The 26,107-nt window shown below is 39.5% G+C and overlaps 1 protein-coding gene across 2 annotated transcripts in view; it reads left to right on the forward strand.

The window, feature by feature from the left end:
* The window catches only part of RELN (reelin), a 517,743-nt gene that overhangs the window by 350,762 nt on the left and 140,874 nt on the right, over positions 1-26,107 (forward strand). For both annotated transcript variants that reach the window (XM_033192854.1, XM_033192856.1), the window contains exons 21-24: positions 15,617-15,809; positions 16,627-16,739; positions 22,803-22,940; positions 23,795-23,981. In XM_033192854.1, the coding sequence (XP_033048745.1) occupies positions 15,617-15,809; positions 16,627-16,739; positions 22,803-22,940; positions 23,795-23,981 (631 nt within the window). The remainder of the gene's footprint in view (positions 1-15,616; positions 15,810-16,626; positions 16,740-22,802; positions 22,941-23,794; positions 23,982-26,107) is intronic.

Consider the following 26,107-nt stretch of genomic DNA (forward strand, 5'->3'; position numbering starts at 1 on the left):
TTCCTCGTGTATTTTCTCTCTCCCCTCCATGCTAAATGTTTTCAGCCAGGGCATCAGACCTGACTACATCAACCAGCGTGTTCTGTTCTAAAAGGGAGTGATGTTCAAGGAAATAGAGGAGACAGAAAAGAACTGAAAGAGACAGGAGTGTGTTGAAAGGGCAAATCCTAATGATAAGTGGTATAAATGTGGATCAGGTTAGGCCAGGCACGGTGGCTTACGCCTGTAATCCCAGCACTTTGGGAGGCTGAGGTGGGCTGATCACTTGAGGTCAAGAGTTCAAGACCAGCCTGGCCAACATGATGAAACCTTATCTCTACTAAAAATACAAAAATTAGCTGGGTGTGGTGGTGCACATCTGTAATCCCAGCTACTCGGGAGGCTGAGGCAGGAGAATCACTTGAACCTAGGAGGCGGAGGTTGCAGTGAGCCGAGATCATGCCCCTGTTACTCCAGCCTGGGCGACAGAGTGAGACTCCATCTCAAAAAAAAAAAAAAAAAAAAAGGTGGATCATGTGAGTTCTCTTCAACCAAAATTGAATCTGGAGATAATGTGGATGCAACATAAGAAAAACAGGAGTCAGGGAGTTCGTCATAGCCTGAGATCGGAGATGAATTGAAGTTGTGTTAGTCCATTCTCACGTTGCTAATGAAGACATACCTGAGACTGGACAATTTATAAAGAAAAAGAGGTTTAATGGACCCACAGTTCCACGTGGCTGAGGAGGCCTCACAATCATGGCAGAAGGCAAAAGGCATGTCTTACATGGCGGCAGATGAGAGAAAATGAGAGTCAAGCGAAAGAGGTTTCCCCTTATAAAACCATCAATTCTCATGAGACTTATTTAATACCATGAGAACAGTATGGGTGAACCCACTCCCATCATTCAGTTATCTCCCACTGGGTCCCTCCCACAACACGTAGGAATTATGGGCACCACAGTGCAAGATGAGATTTTGGTGGGGCACAGCCAAACCATATCAGAAGTTGAGGACAGAAACAGGAGAAGCTGGAAACAGCAAAGGCTCTTCTCATCACCCTCATCCCCACATTAGTGGCAGGGAAATATTGCCCCTGACAACTCGTCTACACACACACACACACACACACACACACACTCACTCCCTCTCTCTCTCCTCTCTCTTACTTTCCTGACAAAAGACTGGCAGGCACCACGAGAGCAGTGAGAATCGGTTCTTCCCTGGGTGCATGGTCTCCTGCAGTCGGGCCCTCTCTGACCTTTGGTCTCCCTTTCTCCCTTATTCTCTGGGGGACACAGCCCATGTTGTGCTTTGCATCGACTCCCCCTCCAGTGGGCACCTAGCAGAGGTTTGCTTTTTCATCCACAGATTGCTCCAGCTGATGTGCATTTTCTAAAAAATGCGGTGAGGTGGGCACAATGAAGACTTATCAACAGAAACTTAACAGAAATCTTTGAAACCATGATCTCACCAACAAATTTCTATAAACTTTAAAACTATATATTTGTTAAAGTTTTTGGAATTAGTTGCTGGCATCTGGAAGGTTGGGTAAATTGGCCTAGTTCCACAGGAGACACAGGCGAGTGGCTGGGCTGAAAATGGAATCTGGACTTCAACAGAAGGGGTGTAGGAGCTGCTCTCTGAGGCTTCTGAAAGAATCTCCCATCCCATAGCAGCACCGCTGCAAGTCCACATAGCCTGGTTAGAAAGAGGAGACAGCGTTCTTTTGTGGTCATCATGGCCATTGCGTACAGACAACCTGAACCCCACAGTGGACACATTCCCCCCAATTCTATCTCCTATGAAGTTAGCTGATCCTTGAGAATAAACGGCCACTAAGCACCCAATTTGATGCTGAGTTTTCATTGGATAGCATCTTTCTGTAAATGCTGAATTTTTGTTTGTTTGTTTGTTTGTTTGTTTGTTTGAGACAGAGTCTCACTCTGTCACCCAGGCTGGAGTGCAGTGGCATGATCTCGGCTCACTGCAAGCTACGCCTCCTGCAGTCATGCCATTCTCCTGCCTCAGCCTCCCGAGTAGCTGGGACTACAGGTGCCCACCACCACGCCTGGCTAATTTTGTCTTTTTGTATTTTTAGTAGAGACTGGGTTTCACCATGTTAGCCAGGATGGTCTTGATCTCCTGACCTCGTGATCTGCCCACCTTGGCCTCCCAAAGTGCTGGGATTACAGATGTAAGCCACTGCGCCCGGCCAATCCAAATACTTAATTAACAGCAGCCAAGAAACTCAACTTATGCTTTTTACTAAAGAGTTTATCTAGCTTAAAGTAAGATTCTAGCCCTGAATTGAAGAACTATGTATAAATTTCCAAACTGAGAGAATGGGAATGGGAATGAAAAAGCTGAAGAATATACACTGTGAACTTTAAATAGGAAAGGTAAAGATAAGCAAAACAACACAGGTGCTGGGGCAAAAAGTAGAAAAAGAGCCTGAAACAGATGCTGAGAAGCACATGTATTCCAAAAGATTTTTGATTCCTGACATAACCCGAAAATCTTATCTAGATAAATAAGAAGTTGTCTATCCACTTAGAAATCCATAAAGACATTTTAAATGAAGTATTGGGTAAATACATGCCAAAATGCATTGGTAGAGAGATTTCAAATTTGTCTGGAGCTGTAGCTTCTGCCTCTTCTAGGCAGAAGGAGAGGCTAGAGACCAGTAACAAGTGATGCTATCAGAGGGAGAGGCCCATGGGAAGGCAAAATCAGTGTCTCCACACATTGAATATCGTAGAATGGGGACCATCATGCAAAACCTGTTCAAATTACAAATGGAAAATTACGACCACAGTAACTTAGAGTGTTATTTTAATTTTCTGCTCTAGTGCTTGATGGATCAAGCAAACAAAAAATAAGTGAGAGCATAGACAAATTAAGAAGGTAATTGTCTTAGTTCATTTGTGTTCCTATAAAGGAATACCTGAGGCTGGGTAATTTGTTAAAAAAAAGAGGTTTATTTGGCTCACAGTTCTGCAGACTGTACAAGAAGTACAGTGCCAACATTTGCCTCTGCTAAGGGATTCAGGCTGCTTCCACTCATGGCAGAAGGAGAAGGGGAGCCAGTGGGTAGAGAGATGACATGAAGACAAAGGAAGCAGGAGAGAGGGCAGAGAGGTATCAGGCTGTTTCTAAGAACCAGCTCTCAGGGAAACTAAGAAAGCAAGAACTCACTCATTACCTCAAGGACAGTACCAAGCCATTCATGAAAGATCCACCACCATGGCCCAAACATCTCCCATTAGGTCCCGTCTTCAGCATTAGGGAACAAATTTCAAAATGAGATTTGGAGGGACAAACATCCAAACTATAGCAGTAATTAACAGGCAAGATTTAGTTTATATATGTACATGTATACATGTACATGTATATGCATGTACATATACATGTATATGTATACATATATGTGTATACATGTATATGTGTGTAGCCAATAAACATGAATAGCTTCTAAATTTGTTTAGTAATCAAAAAATGTAGATTAAGAGAGTGTAGGCATAAAGTGGCCAAAATAAAAAGTGTCATCAAAGTTCAGTATTGACAAATAGTAAGAATTGGCACCTCAGTCATTGTTGATATTCTTGGTAAATGTAACTTGGTGCAATCTTTTTGGAGGGCAGCTTGACAATAAGTGTCAACTTTTTAAGTGTGCATTTGCTTTAACGAAGCAATCTGCTTTTAGGAATTTAACCCAAAGAAATAATTGGACAAGTGCACAAAGATATACAAGGATGTATATTATAGAAGCATTGCTTATAATAGTAAACAAGTGAAAACAGCCTCCCCAAATTTTTATAATTGAAGATTGGCTTGATTCATTAAAAAATCAAAATGTCTCACCATATTTTTTCAATATAGAAAGATGGCAATGAAATGTTGTACAAAGGAGTAAAGCAGATGTACTATGATTTCATATTTTTTTTTTTTTTTTTTTTTTTTTTTTTTAGTTTATAATTTTTACTTCCTTGAAATTTTTGAGAAACATACAGAACAAATAGAACCATGTTTCATGATTGACATAGCTGGTTTATCTATAATCATAATTTATGTTCTACCTCATTTCAAGTAGTTTAGATTTTCTCCCTCCTGGAAACTGGGACGGTATATTGTGATGTAGAGGAAAGTATCATCTGGAGGTTGGACTTCATATCTCCCACTCAGTCTTTTTTTTTTTTTTTTTTTTTTTATACTTTAGTTCTAGGGTACATGTGCATGACGTTTATATCATGTATAACTCCCCAATGCAATCCCTCCCTCCTCCCCCCTCCCCATGATAGGCCCCAGTGTGTGATGTTCCCCTTCCCGAGTCCAAGTGATCTCATTGTTCAGTTCCACCTATGAGTGAGAACATGCGGTGTTTGGTTTTCTCTTCTTGTGATAGTTTGCTAAGAATGATGGTTTCCAGCTGCATCCATGTCCCTACAAAGGACGCAAACTCATCCTTTTTGATGGCTGCATAGTATTCCATGGTGTATATGTGCCACATTTTCTTAATCCAGTCTGTCACAGATGGACATTTGGGTTGATTCCAAGTCTTTGCTATTGTGAATAGTGCCGCAATAAACATACGTGTGCATGTGTCTTTGTAGTAGAGTAATTTATAATCCTTTGGGTATATACCCAGTAGTGGGATGGCTGGGTCATATGGTACATCTAGTTCTAGATCCTTGAGGAATCGCCATACTGTTTTCCATAATGGTTGAACTAGTTTACAATCCCACCAACAGTGTAAAAGTGTTCCTATTTCTCCACATCCTCTCCAACACCTGTTGTTTCCTGACTTCTTAATGATTGCCATTCTAACTGGTGTGAGATGGTATCTCATTGTAGTTTTGATTTGCATTTCTCTGATGGCGAGTGATGATGAGCATTTTTTCATGTGTCTGTTGGCGGTATGGATGTCTTCTTTTGAGAAATGTCTGTTCATATCCTTTCCCCACTTTTTGATGGGGTTGTTTGTTTTTTTCTTGTATATTTGTTTGAGTTCTTTGTAGATTCTGGATATTAGCCCTTTGTCAGATGAGTAGGTTGCAAAAATTTTTTCCCATTCTGTAGGTTGCCTGTTCACTCTGATGGTAGTTTCTTTAGCTGTGCAAAAGCTCTTTAGTTTAATTAGATCCCATGTGTCAATTTTTGCTTTTGCTGCCGTTGCTTTTGGTGTTTTAGACATGAAGTCCTTGCCCATGCCTATGTCCTGAATGGTACTACCTAGATTTTCTTCTAGGTTTTTATGGTATTAGGTCTAACATTTAAGTCTCTAATCCATCTTGAATTAATTTTCGTATAAGGGGTAAGGAAAGGATCCAGTTTCAGCTTTCTACTTATGGCTAGCCAATTTTCCCAGCACCATTTATTAAATAGGGAATCCTTTCCCCATTTCTTGTTTCTCTCAGGTTTGTCAAAGATCAGATGGCTGTAGATGTGTGGTATTATTTCTGAGGACTCTGTTCTGTTCCATTGGTCTATATCTCTGTTGTGGTACCAGTACCATGCTGTTTTGGTTACTGTAGCCTTGTAGTATAGTTTGAAGTCAGGTAGCGTGACGCCTCCAGCTTTGTCCTTTTGACTTAGGATTGTCTTGGCAATGCGGGCTCTTTTTTGGTTCCATATGAACTTTAAAGCAGTTTTTTCCAATTCTGTGAAGAAAGTCATTGGTAGCTTGATGGGGATGCCATTGAATCTATAAATCACCTTGGGCAGTATGGCCATTTTCCGGATATTGATTCTTCCTATCCATGAGCATGGTATGTTCTTCCATTTGTTTGTGTCCTCTTTGATTTCACTGAGCAGTGGTTTGTAGTTCTCCTTGAAGAGGTCCTTTACATCCCTTGTAAGCTGGATTCCTAGGTATTTTATTCTCTTTGAAGCAACTGTGAATGGAAGTTCATTCCTGATTTGGCTCTCTGCTTGTCTGTTACTGGTGTATAAGAATGCTTGTGATTTTTGCACATTAATTTTGTATCCTGAGACTTTGCTGAAGTTGCTTATCAGCTTAAGGAGATTTTGGGCTGAGACGATGGGGTTTTCTAAATATACAATCATGTCATCTGCAAACAGGGACAATTTGACTTCTTCTTTTCCTAACTGGATACCCTTGATTTCTTTCTCTTGCCTGATTGCCCTAGCCAGAACTTCCAACACTATGTTGAATAGGAGTGGTGAGAGAGGGCATCCCTGTCTTGTGCCAGTTTTCAAAGGGAATTTTTCCAGTTTTTGCCCATTCAGTATGATATTACTGTGGGTTTGTCATAAATAGCTCTTATTATTTTGAGGTACGTTCCATCAATACCAAATTTATTGAGCGTTTTTAGCATAAAGGGCTGTTGAATTTGGTCAAAAGCCTTTTCTGCATCTATTGAGATAATTATGTGGTTCTTGTCTTTGGTTCTGTTTATATGCTGGATTACGTTTATTGATTTGCGAATGTTGAACCAGCCTTGCATCCCAGGGATGAAGCCCACTTGATCATGGTGGATAAGCTTTTTGATGTGCTGCTGAATCCGGTTTGCCAGTATTTTATTGAGGATTTTTGCATCGATGTTCATCAGGGATATTGGTCTAAAATTCTCTTTTTTTGTTGTGTCTCTGCCAGGCTTTGGTATCAGGATGATGTTGGCCTCATAAAAAGAGTTAGGGAGGATTCCCTCTTTTTCTATTGATTGAAATAGTTTCAGAAGGAATGGTACCAGCTCCTCCTTGTACCTCTGGTAGAATTCAGCTGTGAATCCATCTGGTCCTGGACTTTTTTTGGTGGGTAGGCTATTAATTGTTGCCTCAATTTCAGAGCCTGCTATTGGTCTATTCAGGGATTCAACTTCTTCCTGGTTTAGTCTTGGGAGAGTGTAAGTGTCCAGGAAATTATCCATTTCTTCTAGATTTTCTAGTTGATTTGCGTAGAGGCATTTATAGTATTCTCTGATGGTTGTTTGTATTTCTGTGGGGTCGGTGGTGATATCCCCTTTATCATTTTTTATTGCGTCTATTTGATTCTTCTCTCTTTTCTTCTTTATTAGTCTAGCTAGCGGTCTGTCAATTTTGTTTATCTTTTCAAAAAACCAACTCCTGGATTCATTGATTTTTTGGAGGGTTTTTTGTGTCTCTATCTCCTTCAGTTCTGCTCTGATCTTAGTTATTTCTTGCCTTCTGCTAGCTTTTGAATGTGTTTGCTCTTGCCTCTCTAGTTCTTTTAATTGTGATGTTAGAGTGTCAATTTTAGATCTCTCCTGCTTTCTCTTGTGGGCATTTAGTGCTATAAATTTCCCTCTACACACTGCTTTAAATGTGTCCCAGAGATTCTGGTATGTTGTATCTTTGTTCTCATTGGTTTCAAAGAACATCTTTATTTCTGCTTTCATTTCGTTATGTACCCAGTAGTCATTCAGGAGCAGGTTGTTCAGTTTCCATGTAGTTGAGCGGTTGGATTGAGTTTCTTAGTCCTGAGTTCTAGTTTGATTGCACTGTGGTCTGAGAGACAGTTTGTTATAATTTCAGTTCTTGTACATTTGCTGAGGAGTGCTTTACTTCCAATTATGTGGTCATTTTGGAATAAGTGCGATGTGGTGCTGAGAAGAATGTATATTCTGTTGATTTGGGGTGGAGAGTTCTATAGATGTCTATTAGGTCCGCTTGGTGCAGAGATGAGTTCAATTCCTGGATATCCTTGTTAACTTTCTGTCTCGTTGATCTGTCTAATGTTGACAGTGGAGTGTTGAAGTCTCCCATTATTATTGTATGGGAGTCTAAGTCTCTTTGTAGGTCTCTAAGGACTTGCTTTATGAATCTGGGTGCTCCTGTATTGGGTGCATAGATATTTAGGAGAGTTAGCTCTTCCTGTTGAATTGATCCCTTTACCATTATGTAATGGCCTTCTTTGTCTCTTTTGATCTTTGATGGTTTAAAGTCTGTTTTATCAGAGACTAGGATTGCAACCCCTGCTTTTTTTTGTTCTCCATTTGCTTGGTAGATCTTCCTCCATCCCTTTATTTTGAGCCTATGTATGTCTCTGCATGTGAGATGGGTCTCCTGAATACAGCAGACTGATGGGTCTTGACTCTTGATCCAGTTTGCCAGTCTGTGTCTTTTAATTGGAGCATTTAGTCCATTGACATTTAAGGTTAATATTGTTATGTGTGAACTTGATCCTGTCATTATGATATTAACTGGTTATTTTGCTCGTTAGTTGATGCAGTTTCTTCCTAGCCTCGATGGTCTTTACATTTTGGCATGTTTTTGCAATGGCTGGTACCGCTTGTTCCTTTCCATGTTTAGGGCTTCCTTCAGGGTCTCTTGTAAGGCAGGCCTGGTGGTGACAAAATCTCTAAGCATTTGCTTATCTGTAAAGGATTTTATTTCTCCTTCACTGATGAAGCTTAGTTTGGCTGGATATGAAATTCTCGGATGAAAATTCTTTTCTTTAAGAACGTTGAATATTGGCCCCCACTCTCTTCTGGCTTGTAGAGTTTCTGCCGAGAGGTCTGCTGTTATTCTGATGGGCTTCCCTTTGTGGGTAACCCGACCTTTCTCTCTGGCTGCCCTTAAGATTTTTTCCTTCATTTCAACTTTGGTGAATCTGGCAATTATGTGTCTTGGAGTTGCTCTTCTGGAGGAGTATCTTTGTGGCGTTCTCTGTATTTCCTGAATTTGAATGTTGGCCTGCCCTACTAGGTTGGGGAAGTTCTCCTGGATGATATCCTGAAGAGTGTTTTCCAACTTGGTTCCATTTTCCCCCTCACTTTCAGGCACCCCAATCAGACGTAGATTTGGTCTTTTTACATAATCCCATACTTCTTGCAGGCTTTGTTCATTTCTTTTTCTTCTTTTTTCTTTTGGTTTCTCTTCTCGCTTCATTTCATTCATTTGATCCTCAATCGCTGATACTCTTTCCTCCAGTTGATCGAGTCGGTTACCGAAGCTTGTGCATTTGTCACGTATTTCTCGTGTCATGGTTTTCATCTCTGTCATTTCGTTTATGATCTTCTCTGCATTAATTAGTCTAGCTGTCAATTCTTCCACTTTTTTTTCAAGATTTTTAGTTTCTTTGCGCTGGGTACGTAATTCCTCCTTTAGCTCTGAGAAGTTTGATGGCTGAAGCCTTCTTCTCTCATCTCGTCAAAGTCATTCTCTGACCAGCTTTGATCCGTTGCTGGCGATGGGCTGCGCTCCTTTGCAGGGGGAGATGCGCTCTTATTTTTTGAATTTCCAGCTTTTCTGCCCTGCTTCTTCCCCATCTTTGTGGTTTTATCTGTCTCTGGACTTTGATGATGGTGACGTACTGATGGGGTTTTGGTATAGGTGTCCTTCCTGTTTGATAGTTTTCCGTCTGACAGTCAGAAGGACTGTCTGTTGGTCTGTTAGAGATTGCTTGAGGTCCACTCCAGACCCTGTTTGCCTGGGTATCAGCAGCAGAGGTTGCCGAAGATAGAATATTGCTGAACAGCGAGTGTACCTGTCTGATTCTTTCTTTGGAAGTTTCCTCTCAGGGGTGACGCCACCCTGTGAGGTGTGGGGTATCAGACTGCCCCTAGTAGGGGATGTCTCCCAGCTAGGCTACTCAGGGGTCAGGGACCCACCTGAGCAGGCAGTCTGTCCGTTCTCAGATCTCAACCTCCGCGTTAGGAGATCCACGGCTCTCCCCAAAGCTGTCAGACAGAGTCGTTCGGATCTGCAGCGGCCCCGCTCTTTCCCCTAATGGACTGCAGCTGTGCGCTGTCCGCAGCGGTAGAGTCTACAGAGACAGGCAGGCTTCCTTGAGCTGCTGTGAGCTCCACCCAGTTCAAGCTTCCCAGCGGCTTTGTTTACCTACTTAAGCCTCAGCAATGGCGGGCGCCCCTCCCCCAGCCTCGCTGCTGCCTTGCGGATAGATCGCCGCAGACGGCTGTGTTAGCAGTGAGGGAGGCTCCGTGGGCGTGGGACCCTCCCGGCCAGGTGTGGGATATATTCTCCTGGTGTGCCTGTTTCCTTAAAGCGCAGTATTGGGGTGGGAGTTACCCGATTTTCCAGGTGTTGTGTGTCTCAGTTCCCCTGGCTAGGAAAAGGGATTTCCTTCCCCCTTGCGCTTCCAGGTGAGGCGATGCCTCGCCCTGCTTCAGCTCACGCTGGTCAGGCTGCAGCAGCTGACCACACCGATTGTCCGGCACTCCCTAGAGAGATGACCCCAGTACCTCAGTTGAAAATGCAGAAATCACCGGTCTTCTGTGTCGCTCGCGCTGGGAGTTGGAGACTGGAGCTGTTCCTATTCGGCCATCTTGCTCCGCCCCCCCATAATTTTTTTTAAAAAAGAAAAGCAATGTGTGCGTACACATGAGAAAAACTGTCTGGAAGTGTTTTTACCAAAAAACTGTACATTTTGTGGTCATCTTTAGAAGGTGGAATTGCACATTTTTACCTTTTAAAAAATGCTGCTTTTATATTATCAGATTGTTTTTTCCAATAAGTGTACAATTTCTATAATCCACTAAAATAATATGGTTATTTGTTTTGAAATGTAATATCATAGAAATAACAAGTGAGTTAAAATGCTGCTTTTAAGCCCATGACATCGACAAGTTTATCTAATCTAGTAAACATTTCTTCGGTGGTTACAAGAACATAACCAATAAAAGAATGATATCAGAGAGGCTTAGATTCATTCACCTCTTCTTCAGATGAATATAACTTCTGAATGGTATCAAAACAAAAACAACATTGTATGTCTCTTCTGTTTTTCTAGAAATGAGCTCTGCAGAGCTGTTTTTTCTGTGGGACGCTTGAAAATAATAGAATGTTGCTTAGGTTTCTAAGAAATGTACATATGGGTGCATTCGCTTCTCTTATGGCACATGAATAGTGAGATTTCATCCATACTGACTTATATACTAAACTGCTCTTAAAGAGATGGGCTCAATTGTGAAAAATGGTTCAGTTCCCTAGGTAGCTTGGCTGTTTGACATGAATTTGCTTTTAAAGAACTTTGTGGCTCAAGTATTCTCCCACTTACTTTGGCTATGTGTGTCTGCCTTTCATATAAAAGAGGCTTTTTTCTGGAGATGGGAAAGAGGCTCTGGGAAAATGCAGAAACTGATTTACTTAAGTGAAGATAACCTCAAAACCTTGTCGGTATTCATTACAGCATTTAAGTAACTATAGTTTTGTTAAACTTCCCTACTCCCCCGTTGAGAGACCTCACTCACATGCTCATTTTATTTAACAAACATTCCTTGGGAGCCTTTGAGAGGCAGGATATAGTAGAAAGGACTTCAAAGGAGAACCCAGAAGGCCTAGTTTCTAGCTTTTTAGTACCTGTGTGACCCTGAGACCAGCAACTCAGCTTCTCCATTTTCCTTCTCCATAACACAATGTTAAGGATCTCTGTTGGTCTCCCAGAGGGTCTTGACTCAAAGGTCAAGTGAGATAATCCAGCTGTTAGAAAATCATGATGTCCAAAACAATGTGCTTCTGTGAGTTGTAGGCAAGGTTCTGAGGGCTTTAGGGGCTGCAGAGATGAATAAGATATGATCCCTCCCTGTGGACAGGCTTCCGACCTGATCAAAAAACAGATCCTCAGCAATACATGAGATTAAGCAAGGGAGGATGAAGCAAAGGAGCTGTAATATGGACTAAGCAGAGAACTATGGAGACTCAAATTCCACTAGGCTCTTATCCGTTTGGCCAGTGTCATAGCCTACTAGCCTTCTTGGAGGTGGGAATAAAGAGGGCTAGAAAGATAATCCTGTCCTAAGTGGAGTTATCCCCATTCTCTCATTAAATCTTGCAATTAGATGTAGGAGCTTTATTTTTGAGGCACCCTTGCAAGTCAATATAAATAAAGCTAAGCCTCCTGATTCGCAGTGTCTTCTCTCTCCAGAATTTCTCCCCAAAATGCTGATGTGGGCTGTTCTTTTCTCTTCCTATGACTGTAACAGAAAAGAAGTTCAGCTTCATGTTTGCCTTTATAAATGTATCTTGATTTAGACAAGCAGCGAAGAGGAGCAGTTTTATAAGTTAAAGAATCAGTCTGTGAAATGCATAGTCTGTGGAACAAAAACAGACTGAGTATCACTGCCAGTCTTGAATAAACCAGAAATTTAATCAAGTGGACTAATACTGTGAATGGTCTGGAGTTCAAGGTGCTTTTCTGTGTTATTTTGCTTCAGAGTAAGGCATCAGGAAAGATATCAGATAGTACCAGGAAGTATGACAGACGTTATCACTTAGAAATGCGTTCAGCTCTAGATTACAACAAACACAACAAGAAAAGACTGACCATGACATAAATGAAAGTAAAGAGGCTTAGCTGTCATTTGTAACAAGCAGTCCTAGAATAGGCAGTCCTGAGCTTGTGAGCACCTTAAGAAGGCCACTGGGGACCCAGGTTCTCTCACTTTTCTGTTCCGCTATCTCAGCAGAGAGGTCTTTATCTAATAATGTTCCATTATTGTCACAAAATGGCTGCTGCCCCCCAGAGAGGAAAGATGACCATAGGAGCAACAGGGAAAAGGATGTGGCAGCCAATTCCATTGATTCCCTTTTAAAACACTTATAATGAAAGCCAAATGCATAAATTCACCTTCCACCTTTTACTTACATCTCATTGGTGAGAACCCATTGCTGGACGCATGCCACCCCTAGACCAATCACTGGATAGTGGCTAAAAGGAAGAGGCTGTGACTGGCAGCTGGATCAGCCCACACCAAAGCATTTGCAATAGGAAATAGGAAACACCAAATAACTCTAGGCTCCTATTCTACCAGTTGAACAGATACAGTTGCTAAGCAAAAAATTTGTTATCATTGTTTAACTGCCTTAATTTCGCTTATTTAACCTATTATTTTACGTAATTTTTATCTTGTTTCTCTCTTGGTGTCTTGGCACCTTTAAAATCTGTTATCAGGTATTCCAAAATAGCTCACAGAGCACACGACTCTCCTCAGCATTGAATACTTCCTCTCTTCAGCCAATTTCATAGTTACATTTGTAATTATGCAAACATTAGATGCAGGCAATATTTGTAAAACACAGCATTTCCTTCTGTTTCTGTATAGAATTGTGAGGACACAAAACCATCTCAGAAGGGAGAAATTTACAAGATGCTGATGGTAAAAATAATCTTGAGTTATTTCAGAAATGGTCAAGTGGGGAAATACTGTTCATGGCGTGAGAAAGCATTGTTGGCTCTGTCATTTGCAGACCCTTCAGTCCATGTACTACCAGGCACTATTAGGCTTTCTCCCCAGATGTCCAGGAAACTGGTGTATCTTTAAAGCAAATAATTGAACCCTAGTTGGCTGCCTCTAATTATCTTCCTCATAAAGGATACTAGAGAGACATTTCACCCTTGAAGCTAAAAGCAATGCCTGTTTCTTACAGAGATAAGAATTTGGGATTTCTTTTGCCTACTTAAAAGACCCTAGGAGTAATATAGGCAAGTGTATGCCTCTGTGGCTTACTACTATTTTTATTCTGTGTTGATTTCTTTTATTTTTTCCAATATTGCTAAAAATTGCATTCTACAGCTTGATATTTTCCAGATTGCATCCTGTGGATCCAAACACATAACAGCAATCATGGTTTTATATTTTTAACATCAGAGTATCATTGCATAGTAACTGAAAGTTAGTGATTTGTAAATTCACTATAAACAAAACAAAAATAAAAAAATTACTCCAAAATGCAGTATTTTTTCTCTCCCAATCTTAGAGTAATAGGAAGATAAAGATATAGTGTGTTGGTTAAGAAGCTTTACAGTCAGGCAAAGCTGATTTCTCATTGAGTATCCCATTTGCTAGCCCCATTTTCTCATCTGTTAAAAAGAAATAATTATTCCTACTAAACAGAGTTACTGAAAGATGAAACTAAGGAAAGTAATGTGGGTATTGTGTCTTAGGACATGGCCTAGATTGCACAAATGGTAGACATCTTTAACAACAATGATAAACAAGTTGTGGCATTTGCTATCTCTTAACTGGATTTGCAAGACTAGCAGTATTGAATATAATTTTTCCCTTTCTTTTATTGACCATTCAACTAAAGCAGAGAATGGGGCTTTTCCATTTTTTTCCTCTCTTCATTGTCCAATTGCAAAACCTTAGTTTTAAAGCTGTTAGTTAAACAGTAATTATTCTGTTGGGGAAAGCTGCTTGTATTTTATAACCTTGAGTTTAAGTCCATGGTAATCCTCTATGTGGACAATATTCTGTCATTAAATAACATCTTAATCTCTGCAAGAAGCAAGTCAGAATAGTTATCCTTATTTGGCTGATTTAGCAAAAGGTAATTAAGAAAATGTATTAAATATCTCAACGATTTCACAGAGTATTGCCTTAGCCTTTTTGTCCACATCAGCTATGCCTTCTGACTAACAGGTTTACTGTTGACTAACAGATATTACTAACAATGGTACTGAAACTGCTTCAGAATAGCAGAAACAAGTACTGTGATGGACAAACCTTAGTGCGATTGACCCTGGTAATATTTACATTGACTCATGTAACTACAATATAATGTGTCTATATTTTAATCTTCTCTGATAGATTACAAACTCCTGAGTAGTTTTCTCTTAAAAATTAATTTGCCTGCCTTCAAACAGTTTGCAATTATGTAGTTCTCAGTTGGGACCCAGTAAGATGTGAATTTTACTGATTTGAGACACAACCATTAAAACTATATTATGATGTTTTCAGTACTTAACCCATGAGTATTAAAGGCCATTTGAAAAATAAGGAAAACAAAAAGAAAATTATAAATCGCAAATTTCCTGCCACCAAACACAGCTACCAAAAACATTCTGGTGAATTTCCTTCATGCATAATTTTATGGCTTTTTAAGACCTATTTCATCATATACATTTTAATGTGATTGTATTATCTATAAATATTTGAAAGATGGATAATGTTCTTTCAAGTGCTCTACCATTTTACTTAGGCCTTCCATTTTGACATTGACATTGTTACCAATTACTATTAGCAGTAATCCTGTAATACTTTTCGTATTTTATAAAACTGTCTCTAAATTTAAAATTATTTTCTCAGGATAGATTTCAAGAAGTGAGATTAATGAGTCAAAAGGTTTAGACTTGCCAGGCGCGGTGGCTCATGCCTGTAATCCCAGCACTTTGGGAGGCTGAGGTGGGCGGATCACGAGGTCAAAGATTGAGACCATCCTGGCTAACAGGGGGAAACTCCGTCTCTACTAAAAATACAAAAAATTAGCTGGCCGTGGTGGCAGGCACCTGTGTTCCCAGCTACTGGGGAGGCTGAGGCAGGAGAATGGCATGAACCCAGGAGGCGGAGCTTGCAGTGAGCCAAGATCACACTGCTGCACTCCAGCCTGGGCTGCAGAGCGAGACTCCATCTCAAAAAAAAAAAAAAAAGGTTTATACTCATGAGCAATATATGAGTGGGTACCCAATTTTAGGTACATTTGAAAACTACAGATACTAACTTTTTAAAAAAGTTTCATCTTTGAAAGCTTGTTTCCAATTGCATTTATTAGATTTACTGAAATCCATTCTAGAATTTGGCAAGGTTTAGATAAATAAAATGAAATTATTTTGGTATATAGTGTGAAGTGAAGAGTTTAATTTTTCTCTAATACGTTGTGTTTAGAATTTTCTGATTTCCTTCTCTGTCTCTTTCAGTTTTACAGGAGATTCTAAACTTGCCTCAAGTATGCGCTATGTGGAAACACAGTCAATGCAGATAGGAGCATGCTATATGATTCAGTTCAGTTTGGTGATGGGATGTGGCCAGAAATATACCCCACACATGGACAACCAGGTGAAGCTGGAGTACTCAACCAACCACGGCCTTACCTGGCACCTCGTCCAAGAAGTAAGTCTAGTTTCCCTAAACCTTGTGACAGGTAACCTTCTGCCTTTTACCTAGCAAGCCAAAAAAAAAAAAAAAAAAAAAATTGCAGTTCTAGAAGTTTAGGTTTGGTTGAAAAGAAACAGTGTTATTTAATATTTGTAACTTAGAATTAACATAAAGTCAGCAAAGGATTACAAAAATGCCACATTCTTCACGACAGATATTAAAGAGTAATTGGAAATAATAAAAAAAAAGAAAATAACTTCCAAAACTGGCTACCCTCAAATGATGTTTTCAGTATTATTTTCTCTAACCCTCTTTCTTTATAAATGTGTCCCTTTCTTTTTTCCCTGTAAGTTGTCTTTATCTGTCTCTACCTGTAGATAGACCATATTAAGAATGTGGTATCTCTTGTCTTTAGAAAAAAAGAAGAAATATATGTATCTTGGAATAAAATTCATATATATCTTAGCAATCTGCCATTGCAATAAATGAATAAATATCATAATGAATAAACTAAATTTTACCAAATCCCAATGTTATGATAACAGGCCTAAAAACAGCATCCTAATCCATGTCTGTTTGTACATGCGAGTATTGGGAAATATTCAATTTCATTATGCACCTCATTTGAAATTATTACTTAAATAATTTTAAGACTTTCTATGAAGTTTTAGCTTCATGGAAAGAAAAATCATGAATTGTTTCCATATCACAAATAGTTAAGATTATGACATTAGATTTCTCTAAGGTCTTTTTCACTTACAGTGGGTGAGCAGACATATTTCATCTGAGGAAAACAGAAGCTGGATTTGATTTGTTCCTAACTTTCTTTCAGGAATGTCTTCCAAGTATGCCAAGTTGTCAGGAATTTACATCGGCAAGTATTTACCATGCCAGTGAGTTCACACAGTGGAGAAGAGTCATAGTGCTTCTTCCACAGAAAACTTGGTGAGATGACATCTTTAGATATGGCTGTCACTTTAACTTTGACTATCCCTTTTGATTCAATTCTATCTCTATTGATTCAAGTATGACTTGAATATGAAGGCAAGTTAAGCACAATGGCAAGATGTTTATTCTTTTTATTTCGTTATCAAAAGACCAAAACCTTTCTTTTCTATGAATGATATTTGAAAAAGAGAGCTAATGACAATAGGAAAATGTGGTTTCCAAACTGTCCTAGCCTTCTCTGACCTTCCTACTTGCCCCCAGCGTTTTCCTTTTATGGGAGAGCTCAATGAGTCGGTTACTTTCGGTTTGACGTAGAGAAAGGAATATAGGAATCTAGAAGTTCGAGTAATTTGGATTGCAAAGCTGTTTTCTCATTGCAAAGCCTTACTTTTGTGTATCAAAAGCTTAATATACACCCTTTCTCTATTCATGTTTTTTCAGTAGCACTAAAAATTATCCCCCAGGAAACAGAGGCCTCAGTAAACTAGGAAGAAAGTTAAACATTTGATAGTGTGAAAGAAAAAAGCACAATAGTTTTTTCCCAAATATCACACTGTTTTGTGTTAGATTGATCACTCAAAAAAATATAACATTTGAGGAAAAAATTAAACAATTCCTGGTTCAGGATGAACTCACCCAAAGAAAAAGCCTTACACTAGAAATTAGAAGGCCTGAATTCTCAGTATAGCTCTACCAATGATTAATTAATCACATGATCTTAACCATTCACAACTTCAAGGTCAGGTCCCTGTAAGTATAATGAAAAGGTTTAATTACATGATCTTACAGGTCCCCCCAGTCCTGTAGTTCTAAGATTCTGTAATTTGTGCACAAGAAAAAGAATAAAAGAGGCAAGTATTATATTATTCTGTAGTATCTGACTAACAATCACTCTTTTGTAAAAAGAAAATTACTAAATAAACCTATCAGATTACTTTATATAAAAGTTAGACTCTACACGAAAACAATTGGTTAGATACCAACCTAGAGTTATTTTTACGCCTTTAGTTGAAGATTGAATTCCTGCATTATGTAAAAATGCCTTTTTGAATATTTTGAAGGATGCATTATTATGTCAGTTGGAATAGAATGCTTAAATTTTGATTTCCACAGATTTTTCTGTTTCCAACTGTGAGCCATTTCCTAGATACTCTACTAATGCTTTGTATAACAAGTTACTACTTTCTCTAGCATTCTACTTTTCTGTGTCTGCTGCTGGGAATATAATCAAGACTTTTATCTAATTTCAATGGTATTCCAAGCATGTATGTCAAATTTATGCAAAACAACACTTCAAACAATTGAAATACTGGTCATACTCAAAGCAGAGCTACTGAGGGTTATTTTTTTCACTATTTTACAATTAAGTATATTTCCCTCATATAAAAATTGTTGTTTTTTACTCATTGACATGTGAAGCACACTTTCAAAATTATGATGGTAAGATAATATTGATAGTGTATTTTTTTGTTGTTGTTGCTGAGACAGAGTCTTGCTCTGTCACCCAGGCTGGAGTGCAGTGGCACGACCTTGGCTCATTGCAGCCTTCACTTCCTGGGTTCAAATGATTGTCCTGGCCTGCCGCGGTGGCTCAAGCCTGTAATCCCAGCACTTTGGGAGGCCGAGACGGGCGGAGCACGAGGTCAGGAGCTCGAGACCATCCTGGCTAATACGGTGAAACCCCGTCTCTACTAAAAATTACAAAAAAACTAGCCGGGCGAGGTGGCGGGCGCCTGTAGTCCCAGCTACTCCGGAGGCTGAGGCAGGAGAATGGCGTAAACCCGGGGGGCGGAGCTTGCAGTGAGCTGAGATCCGGCCACTGCACTCCAGCCTGGGCGACAGAGCGAGACTCCGTCTCAAAAAAAAATGATTCTCCTGCCTCAGCCTCCCAAGTAGCTGGGACTACAGGTATGCCCCACCACATCCAGCTAATTTTTGCATTTTTTAGTGGAGATGGGGTTTTGTCATGTTGGCCAGGCTGGTCTTAAACTCCTGACCTCAGGTGATCTGCCCGTCTTGGCCTCCCAAAATGCTGAAATTACAGGCATGAGCCACTGCGCCTGGCCTAATAGTATATTTTAGAGATGTCTTTTTGTCCCTGGAAACATTATGAACTATTGTTCTTATTTAATGTAGCTTAGGCAAATTCAGAAAGTGTTTTCCTTATCAGAAAAGCCTTCACAGGTTCTGTGACACTCAAATTGTGTGCTGCATTATTTTCTAGCTCAAAAGATAGCACCACTGAGTTGGAAGTTTTAGTATAGTCAGAAAAGGTTAATTATCATCAGTGTTAAATAGACACTGAAAGGAAATATATTAACCCATAAGCGTTTAAGTTCCATGGAGTACCTGGCACATAGTAGTTGTGCTTATTGGACATCAGGGAATTAAATAGAATTTTAACTTGATGAGACTCAATGTGCTAAAGAGATATTGTATTATAAAGTATCTCTTTTAATAAATAGTTAAGATTATGATGTTAGATATCACTAAAATTTTCTACTAAATTATTCCCCTGACCATTTACCTTTAAGTATATGTAACAAGTAATTTAATTCTGCTTTTCCAAATTCCTTCAAAGCCCTGGGGAAAAAAGTGAAAATATTTTTTAAAAACAAATAACCCAGCAGGGTATTTATCTTAACATTCCTACTGACTAATATTTAAACTAAACATTATTGCTACATTTCAAAAAAAAAACCCATATTCTACTAGTTATTGTCATTGTTTTTGGATCTATAATGCTTAAAAACTCTGCCATAAAAATAAAGTATATTTGCTTTCCTTGGAAGTCTTGATAACTTTATTTATTTTGATAATTTTAAAACTTTGCAAATAGCAGGTTTTCTCAAGCATTGGGGAAAGGGAATGCAGTTTGCAACAGTAATCTTTTTGGTCAGTCTTTATTCTGCCATTTTGATTTAAACATATGCAATTATAAATTGAATTCATAAAAGCAAATGTGGTCCCTGCATTATCAAATATCTGTTAACTTTGGAAAGCGTGCTAGATAGGGCAACTTAGAATGGAAATACTGAATGTATACACCTGCTTAGAGAAATTATATTGTGTATGAACAATTTGTTACTCAATGAAAATTAATTTTGTTTTTATGAGAGACACTTACATAAGAACAGAGCCTAATGAGACCCAAACAGCTGTCAGTCGCTGACTTCATAAACAAATCAACACCTAATGAGTGAATGAGTTTCAGAATAATTGGGTAAATGTAATTACAGGAACTCTGAAGGTGGAAAATACAATTTAGTCAGCCTTCATTTACCTTGATTCCTCAGGTAACCTAACTATGAAGAGACAATTCAATACTGTTTCATTTCAGTCTTCAAGTTATATGGGAAGGAAAAATCAAATAAAGGAGTCAAGTTTTGTTGCTTTGGGGAATCCGGAGAGTTTAGATTTTAAATGCAAGTCAACTTCATTTCATGACCCACACAGCAGTAGTCTGCTTTCAGACTCAATTCAAAGTCGATGAGATTTTCTTCCTGAGACTACTTAGTTTTGAAAGGGAGAGAAAGAAAAAATTGGCAATTTAAATATTTGTATTGAGGGAGAGACACAGCAATGATGCCGCTGCAGATCAGCAACGTTGCACCTTGTCTTCTCACATGTGACAGCTGGAGATGGCTCACACAACTAATTTTTTTTTCTCAATAAAACTGAAGCCAATATTCAATCTCTTCTTCCTGCCTTTTCTCTTAATTAACATTAGCATCTTAAACTGTGGATTGTGGTTTTAAATGGAATTGTCCCTTTGAAGCTTTGTATCCTAAGGAAATAATATCTTTTTTAAAAGTTCATAAGATGCATGTAAGGATTAATTTACTTAGGAAAGCAATTTAGAATGTGTCTGCGTATGACTGTTTAGAAGCATAAGCTATGTAACCTAAGACAAGTTTCTGAAACCCTTCCCTATGCCCATTTTCACATTTGGAAGTAAAAAAATCTCAAATTAGTGGGTGCCATGGGTTTTTATAGGCATGTAACTGTAAAGAAAATAAATTGTCACTTGCTCAACAGACCAGCAGAGGAATCATTATATTTGAGAGCTGGAAGGGATCTTAGAAATTAGTTTGCCCAAACCTTTTATTTGAGAGGTGAGGAACTACAAAACCCTGAGGGCTTACATTTCTCACTAAAGGTCACACAGCTGCTAAGTTGCAGAACCAGGGTCCTGGGGGCCTACAGAAGAGTCATAAACAGGCTGCCCTTTACTGACCTGTTCATCCACTCACTGACTTACTCTCTTAGCAAACTTTTTTGGAACCCCTACTTTATTCAGTTCCTGTGCCAACTGTGGAGACTAAAGATATCCCTATCCCCAAAGAGCTCACAGTCTAGTCACCCATGGCCATGGACTTGACTCAGATTAAAATCTGTCTTAAAAGAGTAAAGTCAGCTTTCCTTTTCAGGATGACAAGGTGTGTAAGTCTTCTATTCCGTAGCACTCTCTGCTCTAAGATAATGCATCTACTTTTATAGTAGGCTTTTCTAAAAGCCATTTCTTAGTGGGACTATGAAAATTGTGATGGCTGTTTGCTTACAAATATAAGCTGATTACCATAGAGGAGGTGGTGCATCTGTCCCACTGTATGTTCCATGACAAGCACTGATAGGCAGCAATCCTGTGTCTACTGGATGCACCTTGGTGAATCCCAGTATTATCCTACTGGGAATGAAAATACAACCTATTAGTCACAGATCATTGATAAAATAAACAATAAAGGCTTAGTCTGAATTTTAACTGTCTGTTATGTACTTAGGGAGTACTTAATATGTGGGTAATTGATGCAATAGACTTTAATGGATCATTCAGATCATTAAGATCAAGGGTATCTGCATATAGTGTGCTTGGGAAATGTTCCTTCAGTGGAACTGAGCATACACAATAATTTTGCAAATCATTTTTTGTTTCTTTGTTTCATTTAGCCCTTTGACCAAAAGAACTAACCACAGACCCCTGAAAATTCCTACAGGTGAAAAATATGCTATAATTTTAAAGGAATGTTTTATAGCAGTCAATGAATAGACAGACACCTTCTTGACATTACTTTCAAAATATCCACTTCTCTGGACTTTATATTTCGTTGCAATGAACTAAGGTCCCAAGTGTTTCTGTCTGTGTAATGAACTGTTTAATTTTCATCCCCACTTAAGATCAGTTTATCCATGAAACTCAGGCAAGTTAGTGTTTCAGAAATGAGTAGAATTTAGCATCCAGATATTCTTCTTTGTAATATAGTACATAGTGGTATGTCTCCTCAACCCCAAAACAATACTGCCAAACAAAACTTGTGTTTTATACTATGAACTAGCTGAAAGTGTTCTAATAACTTCTGTATTTATTGTAAGAAATTCTATTACTCTAAGGTTAAACATCTTACCTTTTTGTCTATAAAAGATAGGCTAAGTTGGCAGTGCACAGTGGCTCATACCTGTAATCTCAGCACTTTGGGAGGCTGAGGAGGGTGTATTATCTGAGGTCAGGAGTTCAAGACCAGCCTGGCCAACATGTTGAAACCCTGTCTCTACTAAAAATACAGAAATTAGTGGGTATGGTGATGTGTGCCTGTAATCCCAGCGACTTGGGAAGCTGAGGCAAGAGAATGGCTTGAACCTGGGAAGCAGAGGTTGCAGTGAGCCCGAGATTGCACCATTGCAATCCAGCCTGGGCAAATAAAAAAAAAAGATAGGCTCAATTTAGCAGTTTAGTAGATGTCTTTATTTTTTAATATTCTTTCTTAGTACTTTTTCTAGCAACAAATCTGTGCAACCAACAAAATCTGATACTGTGTTTTTCTTTAAAACGGCTCAAATTAAGATGGAATTGCATCTAATAGACAGATTTCTCTTTAACTTTCTTTCATGATAGAATTGTTGCATTGGATAATAATTGAGTGGAAATTAAAGCAAAATGATGCCAGCTAAGCTCAAGTTCCAGAAAGTTAGTTAGCTGAAAGATTTTGGACTCTGTCATTCTTTGCCAGTGTCACTGCTGAAAGGTTGAAACACTGTTTTTGTTATACTATACCTTGTTTCTAGGTCCAGTGCCACCCGCTTCCGTTGGAGCCAGAGCTATTACACAGCTCAAGACGAGTGGGCTTTGGACAGCATTTACATTGGGCAACAGTGCCCCAACATGTGCAGTGGGCATGGCTCATGTGATCATGGCGTATGCAGGTACGTGCACCAGAAAGCGCAATGAGGTCCATGCTTCTCAAGATTTGTGGCTGGAGGGTACTACAGCAGTTGTCATCAGAGTGATATGGATAGACCGATAAATAATGAAATAGCCAAAAGAAACAAGTCCTCCTTTCTGTTCTTATTTTAGATGTAAAAGATATGGTTACATTAAAAATAAGTATGAAACCATATATTCTTCAAACTCTAACCTCAAGACAAGGCCTCAGGGGCTTCAACGTCAGAGTTTATTAAAAGAGCCTTGCCATTGTTTCCCTTTTCACCCACTGAGAATCTTAGAGCACTAGTCAAACCCTGCTGCATGCCCTCTTATACCACTTCACCAGTTCAAGGTTGTATACGTGGGGAGATGGTGATTGTTGCTAATGAGGACAGAGGAACACCCTTGAATACCTAAAGACTCTAAAAAAGGCATAGTTTAATCAGAAAAAGGAACTCTAAAATGTGGCCAGAGTTACATGTTGGTTGAGCAGACTGACATTTACATGTGGCTTTTTAAGGCTATAGGGAAATCCCACTATCTGTCCCCCCACCGCAGACCAACACACACTCACATAAGCGCACACACCAATGTCCTTTTTCATAAGTACTTGATGCCCAAATTCTACCTTTATAGCATTATTTCTTTTAAGAAAAGATTATATCAGTTTTAAGGGGAGTTTGAAAAACTGAGGGTTGTTACTACCACATACCCGGATTAACACTGTAGGGAAAAATCTAGTGTGAATGGTAAGACCTGAGCAAAAGTAAGACATGGGAAATGGTTGAGGTCAGGGGACATTGCATTGGCAGGTGGGCCTGTAACTTGCCTACTCAGCCCTGCTCTCTCATAGGTGTGACCAGGGATATCAAGGCACTGAATGCCACCCGGAAGCTGCCCTTCCTTCCACAATTATGTCAGATTTTGAGAACCAGAATGGCTGGGAGTCTGACTGGCAAGAAGTTATTGGGGGAGAAATTGTAAAACCAGAACAAGGGTGTGGTGTCATCTCTTCTGGATCATCTCTGTACTTCAGCAAGGTATGACCAACAGTTGGGATGAGTCATCGGGGCAATGGCTAGTTTAATATGAGACTCTGAACTCCAAATGTACAAATATGAAATGGTTTTATTGTTCCCCATGTTCCCTCCTTTTGACTGGGCTCTGTCAGATTCCTATTCCTTAGCTACCTCTTGGGAAATTCTTGTTTTTATTATTGTTATTGTTTTTGGTTACTAAACAATCAGGTTCGGCCAGTTTAAAACTTCTACCCTCCTGTACTTGATGTAAATACCATTTCTTTCCTTTCCTCCATTTCCAGCCAGGCTTGTGTGTTGAGGAAGTTTGAGTAGGGAAGGCTCTTGGTCTCTTCTCACCCTGGCCTATGGAGGATGTGTCAGTGTGAGGCCTGGGGGTGAGGAGGGGATGAGCTTAGAGGTTAAGGGCAGCAACTCTGGAGCCAGATGGCCTGGTTCTATCCAGTTTGACCACTTTATGATTCTGTGATTTTTTTTAATTGTGTAAGTTCTGGGGTACATGTGCAGAACGTGCAGGTTTGTTACATAGGTATACACGTGCCATGGTGGTTTGCTGCACCCATCAACTCATCATCTACATTAGGTATTTCTCCTAATGCTATCCCTCCCCTAGCCCCCCACTCCCTGACTGGCCCCAGTGTGTGATGTTCCCCTCCCTATGTCCATGTGTTCTCATTGTTCAACTCCCACTTATGAGTGAGAACATGTGGTGGTTGGTTTTCTGTTCTTGTGTTAGTTTGCTAAGAATAATGGCTTCCAGCTTCATCCATATCCCTGCAAAGGACATAAACTCATCCTTTTTTATGGCTGCATAGTTTTCTATGGCATATATGTGCCACATTTTCTTTATCCAGTCTATCATTGGTGGGCATTTGGGTTGGTTCCAAGTCCTTGCTATTGTGAACAGTGCCGCAGTAAACATACGTGTGCATGTGTCTTTACAGTAGAATGATGTATAATCCTTTGGGTGTATACCCAGTAAAGGGATTGCTGGGTCAAATGGTATTTCTAGTGATTTTTGAAGCACATTATTTAACCTCCTGGTGATTTAACTTCCCCATATCTAAAGCAGGGATATGGAATATCTACCTCATGAGGATTAGTATGTAGATTAAGTGAGTTAATATTGGTAAATCATGTAGAACAGTTCATAACATATAAGAAGTACTTCTGTATGTATTTATTAAATCTGTCAATCCATTAATTTTAGGAATGTGACTGGAAGAAGGAGGAATAGTGGTGAGAGTGGGGGTATGCAGAGCTGTTCTTAGAGAACTGACCAGCTGTCTGGGGTGGGTAGACATCTCAGGTCCTATTCTGGCTTGGTTTGGTGGCTGCTGGTGGCGTCTGCTGATGTGGGACTCTGTATGAAAGTTTTTCTTGCAGTAGTCAGCTTCCCCAGTGGTAGCACCAAATTAGGCATGCAGATTACTAGAAACCAACTAAGGACTGAGGTGCCAACCAGAATCACTAAAATTGATCCTTTTGGAATACCCCAAACTGTGTCGCTTGGTTAGGAATGGGAGAGGGGTATAATCACCTCACTCTCCTCCCTCACTGCAGTCTAGGCAGGACATTATTTTTCTCTTTTCCAATCCATATCCTTATATAGTCTTGAAAGGGACTAAAAAGAGAGCAGGTCTGGTATCCAGCCTGAGCAACATGCCTAACCCTAATCTTTAGAAAGTGGAGTGTGTAATATCACTTCTTTCAAGCAGGTAATATAGCCACCAATTCTGAAGCAATTGGAGGTGTCCCACTTCACTTCGTGTAACAAGTAGACAGGTGTCAGTGATATGCTACAGGGCTGATAGGTTGCAGAATCTGTTTGGGCAGAAATCCAAGATGTGTTAATTTATGCAAATGCAAAAATAGCTGCAGGTTTTGTTTTAATGCAGGTGAAGAACAAAGAAACATCAAGTAAACAAGATAGAGGATTATAGAAAATCAGGGAAGGAGTCCATTTAGCAGTATTTCCTATCCATTGATGTGGAAGGTCCTCCCCTGATGATTATTGTTAAAGATAATAGTCACTCAATTATCAAAATGCATTGCACATATCTGGATCCCCTGTATAATTGTTCAGAAATGGAAAGGTTGTGCTTCCTGTAGGCATCAGTTTTAAAGTA

Source organism: Trachypithecus francoisi, unplaced genomic scaffold, assembly GCF_009764315.1.
Source record: "Trachypithecus francoisi isolate TF-2019V2 unplaced genomic scaffold, Tfra_2.0 Lachesis_group4, whole genome shotgun sequence".
Lineage (NCBI taxonomy): Eukaryota > Metazoa > Chordata > Mammalia > Primates > Cercopithecidae > Trachypithecus > Trachypithecus francoisi.